Source organism: Fonticula alba (assembly GCF_000388065.1).
Source record: "Fonticula alba strain ATCC 38817 unplaced genomic scaffold supercont2.5, whole genome shotgun sequence".
NCBI classification, from domain to species: domain Eukaryota; order Rotosphaerida; family Fonticulaceae; genus Fonticula; species Fonticula alba.
This window is the reverse complement of record NW_009242975.1, coordinates 209895-214888: the sequence shown is the minus strand read 5'-3', so window position 1 is coordinate 214888 and position 4994 is coordinate 209895. Positions and strand designations below refer to the sequence as shown.

General features: G+C 67.1%; 1 protein-coding gene across 1 annotated transcript in view; it reads right to left on the bottom strand.

Moving 5' to 3' along the window:
• Window positions 1-4355, bottom strand: part of H696_03241 (TKL protein kinase) — a gene marked incomplete at its 5' end in the record, with an annotated part of 7018 nt that extends 2663 nt beyond the window's left edge. Inside the window, 2 exons of the mRNA XM_009497127.1 lie at window positions 45-2572; window positions 2825-4355. Of these exons, the coding sequence (XP_009495402.1) occupies window positions 45-2572; window positions 2825-4355 (4059 nt within the window). The remainder of the gene's footprint in view (window positions 1-44; window positions 2573-2824) is intronic.
• Window positions 4356-4994: the final 639 nt, after the last annotated feature.

Here is a 4994-nt window from a genome sequence, read left to right as displayed (position 1 = left end):
GGGCAGGCCGGCGCGCAGGTCCACAGCCCCCCCGGCGCGGGGACCGGGTCCAGCCCCGGGGCGCAGGCCGAGCAGTGGGCGTCCGTCGGCCCGGCGCACTCCTGGCAGCTGACATCGCACAGCTGGCAGGTCCCGGTGTCGGCGTCGCCGAAGGTGCCCCCCGGGCAGCCGCCGACACATGCGCCCCCGTGCGTCAGGAAGAGGCCCTCCTCGCAGCCGAGGCACTTGCTCGGGGTGCAGCCGGTGCAGCTGGGCGGGCAGGCGACGCATGTGCCGGTGGCCCCGGGCGCCGGCGCGGCCCCGGACCACCGGTGGCCCGCGGCGCACACCTGACACTGGTGGGCGGCCCCGGCGCATAGGCTGCACGAGGCGTGGCAGCCCGTGCAGCGGGCCGGCCCGGCGTACTCGCCCGGGGCGCACATGCTGCCGCACAGGGACCCGGCCTGGGGGTCGGTCTGCAGGAAGATGAGCCCCGGCTGGCAGGCGAGGCAGGCATCGGCCCGGTCGCAGGCGGCGCAGGTCCCGTCGCACCGGGCGCACAGGTCGCCGAGGAGGAAGTACTGCGGCGCGCATGTCTCGCAGGCGGTCGGCCCGAGGCAGGACTGGCAGTGGGCCGTGCAGAGCTGGCAGGTGTCCTGGTCATCGGGCCAGAACCCCGGCGGGCAGGCGTCCAAACATTGGGAGCCGTGGAGCAGGAGCCCCGGCCGGCAGCGTGTGCAAGCGGCCGGGTCGCCGGCGACCGAGCATTCCGAGCAGTTGGCATGACAAGCAAGGCATAGTTCGGGCCGGGGGACGCCCACCGGCAGGCCGTACCCCGATGCACAAGCGTGGCAGTAGAATGCACCGTTCGGGTCCAGGTCCGGCGGGGCGCAGGATTGACAGCTCGGATGGCAGGCGCACGGGGCGCCGGGGGCCATGGAGAAGAGCCCCGTCGGGCATGCATCCAGGCAGGTGTCCGGGGCTGCCGGCAGGTGGTACCGACAGAGGAGGCAGTCGCTCGGGCCCGGGCCATCGCAATCGAGGCACTTCCCATGGCACGGCTCGCACTCGGGCCCGAAGGAGCCCCAGTCACAGGGGGAGGCCCGGATGGACAGCCGCAGCGGGTGATAACGCTCATCGAATGTGGTCATGCCCGTCACCATGAAGGATGCGGCCAGGGTCCAGCCGGCCTGCACTGGATCCACGGCTTCCGGCGCCTGCCGGGCAGGGGGCACCAGCGACACCTGCAGCTTGGGCGGGTTCCACAACAGGCCCGAGGGCAGGGGGAACATTTGCCCCGGCTGCAGACGGCAGTGGTCCACCTCCGGGGGGCAGTGCAACAAAGCCACCCCGGCCTCCTTGTCAGTGAGCAGCAGCAGCGCAGCCGGAAACCCCGAGGCAGCCAGCCCGGCAAGCGACAAGCCAACCAGCACATGGGGGATCTGGTCTGCCAGCCGGGACCCATCCTCGGCCGATAAGCCGGCCAAGTGCAGGGTGGTGCTGGCTTGGTTGTCGGTGAGGCCCTGGGCGGCTCGGCCCAAGGGGGCCACGCGAGCCATCCAGTTGACAGTCCCCCGGCCAAGGGGCCCATCTTCCAGCCAGCTGAACAGCCCCTCGACCGGGTGCAAAGGGCGACCGGTGGGCAGGATGACAGGCCGGCCGCCTTGATCAAAGGGATTCAGGCCCAGAGCCGGTCCCGGCAGAGACCGAAGACGCGGATCGGCATCAAATACCAGCCCCATCAGGTGGAGCTGACTGCTATTCAGGAATCCGGACAGCAGCCACGGCCCGCGGGAGTCCTGCGCCAGGGGAGGAAGGAGCACAGGCGACCCGATGGTGGCCGGGATCTCGCGGGTAACATAGGCGGCCCCCTGCAGGCGCAGCCCGATGAGCAAACTCCCGCCGGATGTCTGCACCACGGCATGGGACTCGTCCAAGGGATGAATCTGCTGGCAGGCACCCTGAAGTGTGATGGAGGCTGGCTGGGAGAAGGACGGCTCGCAGCTGTCCCCCCCGCCGGGTGGGAGGTCACAGCCGAGGACCATGGAGAACAGGGAGCCATCAGCCTGGCAAAAGAACCACTGCAGTTGCACATGGCCGTCAGGGAGGACGGTGAGACCCATCTCCAGGAGGGAGGTCAATTTCCTGCCAGCGGGGGGATTACTCGTCAGGACGAGGGCCCTGGTGTTGGCATGGTCCCCGAGGCCATTGTGAATGATCGCCATGGTGCTTCGCTCGGGGAGGAGAGCCAGCAGGGAAGTCGGGTCCCGGGCGGTGACCATTGCCCGGGTCAGGGTCAGCGAGGAATTCTCCAAGGTCAGGTACGTTCGGGCCAGGCCGGCGATTGAGTTGTTAGAAGTGCCGTCGAGCTCGCGGATCGGGTCCAACACGACATCCAGGCCCAGCTTCCGGCTGCTCAGCACGGGGAAGCACGCCTGCCCGTGCTGGCGGAAGCCCGGAGGGCAGGACGCCACGCATGAGGTTTCACCACTGGTGGGGTTCTCCACCAACAGTAGATCATGATTGCAAACCAGGCAATGTGATGTGGTACAAGAGTGACATCCGGCAATTACACAGGGCTGGCACGGGGGGGCTGGGATTGGAGGTCAGACTGAGGGGGGTGCTAGGGAGCATGTTGGATATGTGCGGGAGGCGTGGAGCAAGAGAAAATGATGGGGAAGAGGGGAAGAGGGGAAGAGAGGAAGAGAGGAAGAGAGGAAGAGAGGAAGAGAGGAAGAGGGGAAGAGGAGAAGAGAGGAAGAGAGGAAGAGGGGAAGAAAGGCAGAGAGGCAGAGAGGCAGAGAGGCAGAGAGAGGAAGGGGGGCAGGTGGCAGGACAAATGCACCTTGCGTTGCCCCAACCATCGCAGTGGTATGACCAGGCTGACAACCGGCACACAGGCGCCCAGAGGGATGAAGTGGGCTGAGGAAGTTGAACGTGGTGCATCCCCAGCCTCGAGGGAGGAGATCATACATATGATTGTACGTCGGTCCACACATGATGGTTGGGTCGACGCCGCACCCCATGGCCTGGTGGTCGAGGAAAATGTCCATCTTGGTGGCCACAACCAGGCGGTGGGACCCCGCCGGCGAGGGAGGCACCCGCAGGTGTAACAGTCGCAGATTGGCCCAGTCCCCAAAAAAGTTGGGCAGGTGGATGCGAGTCCAAGTGAGCGCGGCTCCCGAGACCAGTTGGTGCGTTGCCCAAAGGCGCTGGGTGGCCCGATCGACCAAAAGTAGGCGCCCAGCCGGCTGGAGGCTCTCCGCCGGCGGGAGGTTGAGAAAGTGCACGTTGGCCGGGGTGGCCGACTCGGGCAGTGGGCCGGTCACGGTTGTCGCGCAGGTGTGGTCAGACTGCATGTCCAAGCAGATGTCCAGCTGGCCACCCTGCGACAGTACCACCAGATCCAACTGATTGACCGATGTAAGACGCGTGGAGAGGAGCCGCTCCACGGGCTCCGAGAATTGGGACACCTGAATGACCTCCTTCAGCGGGGAAACCGTGGCGACCAACACGCCGGAGGAGATCCCCAGGAAAAAGCGATCCCCCGTGCCGTCGGTCACCACGGACAACGGGTGGGTCGGGTCAAGTGTGAGCGGAAGCGACATCGAGATGGGCGTCACAGGAGCGGTGCCATCCGCCACCACAAGGGTCAGAGCAAGGCCAGTGCTCTCAAGAAGCAGGTGGACGCTGGAGGAGTCCGCGCGAGCGACCGATGCCAGAAGCCGACTGACGGAATCCAAGACCAGGTCTACCGGCTCAGAGCTCTGCTGCCAGACAATCAGCCTGTCGCTTTGCTGGAAAATGGCCCCAGGAAGCTGGGACTGGGAGGGCAAGAGCGCGGGCTGCATGGCGTCCGAGAAGACGTTGGGCTGCAGTCGGTGTCTTGGAGTGGCCGAGAAGATTGGCCCGAGGCGGGTTTCGGTGAATGTCCCCAAGTCGGCCTCCTGCTTGTAGACCCAGAGCATGTGGTGGGCCCAAAATTGCGTGGCAGCGCTGACGTCCCCCTGGATGGGATGGCCAATTTCCATCGGGCTGCTGGAGTCTGCCATGCTCCAGGGCAGCTGGTAGAGGTATTCATCGGCACTGACGACCGGGCCTAGCCAGCCAATGGCCAGAACCAGGGCATTGACGAGCACCCAAATGGCGACCGGGTGCGCCGGGCCGCGTCGCAGGCCGCCAGCACGGTGCATGAGCGCAGGGGGGGGGGGGGGGGGGGCGGCAACCCCCAGCCCCCCAGCAAAGACGATCTTGGCCGAGGAGGTGAGGACCTCACCCACACCCACGGTCCGGCGGAAGTCAATGGCCTGGGCACTGATGGTGACAATGTGGGCCTGGCAATGGCGCCAAGCCGCGATGCCGGCTGTCGTGTCCATCAGGTACAGGATAGGCCCAGCGTGTACGGCCGGCGGGAGGGCATCCGCACCGGATCCCCCCCCCCGGCCCGCCCACTCTTAGGGGGGGGGGGGGGGGGGGGGGGGGAGCCCGCACAGCCAGCTCGGGCAGACGCGCACGAGAATACAAACGGCCGCGCGTGTGTATGTATATATGTATGTGTGTGTGTGTGTATGTGCGTGCGGGCGGGCGGGCGGGTGGCAGGGAGTGGGGGGGGGGAGGGCAGGGTGATGAGGGCAGCAAGCGGGAGGGGTGGAATTGCGAAGAGGGCGGAGCCGGGGCGGCGGCGGCAGCGCGGCGAGAGGAGCTGTGGAAAGACGCGGTCAGCCACACAACATCAGGGCGGGGCCGGAAAAAAAGAAATTACCCCCGACCGCCGGCCCCCGGGGCCGGGCATGAGCAACAACACGCCGTCCAAAGGAATGCCAAGCCAATCTCACCAGCGGCCGCAAGCGACCCCCGGGGGAGGGGCCTCGTGTTTCGTGGCACAAGAGGGCCCTGTGCGCGTGCGGGCGCCTAGACCGACCGCCCGAGGCCTGCCTGCTGGTGTTGGATCGGGCGCCGGAGCCCGACGCGCCCTCGGGGCACAAGCCCCTGGGGGAGGAATACAATCCCTCGGA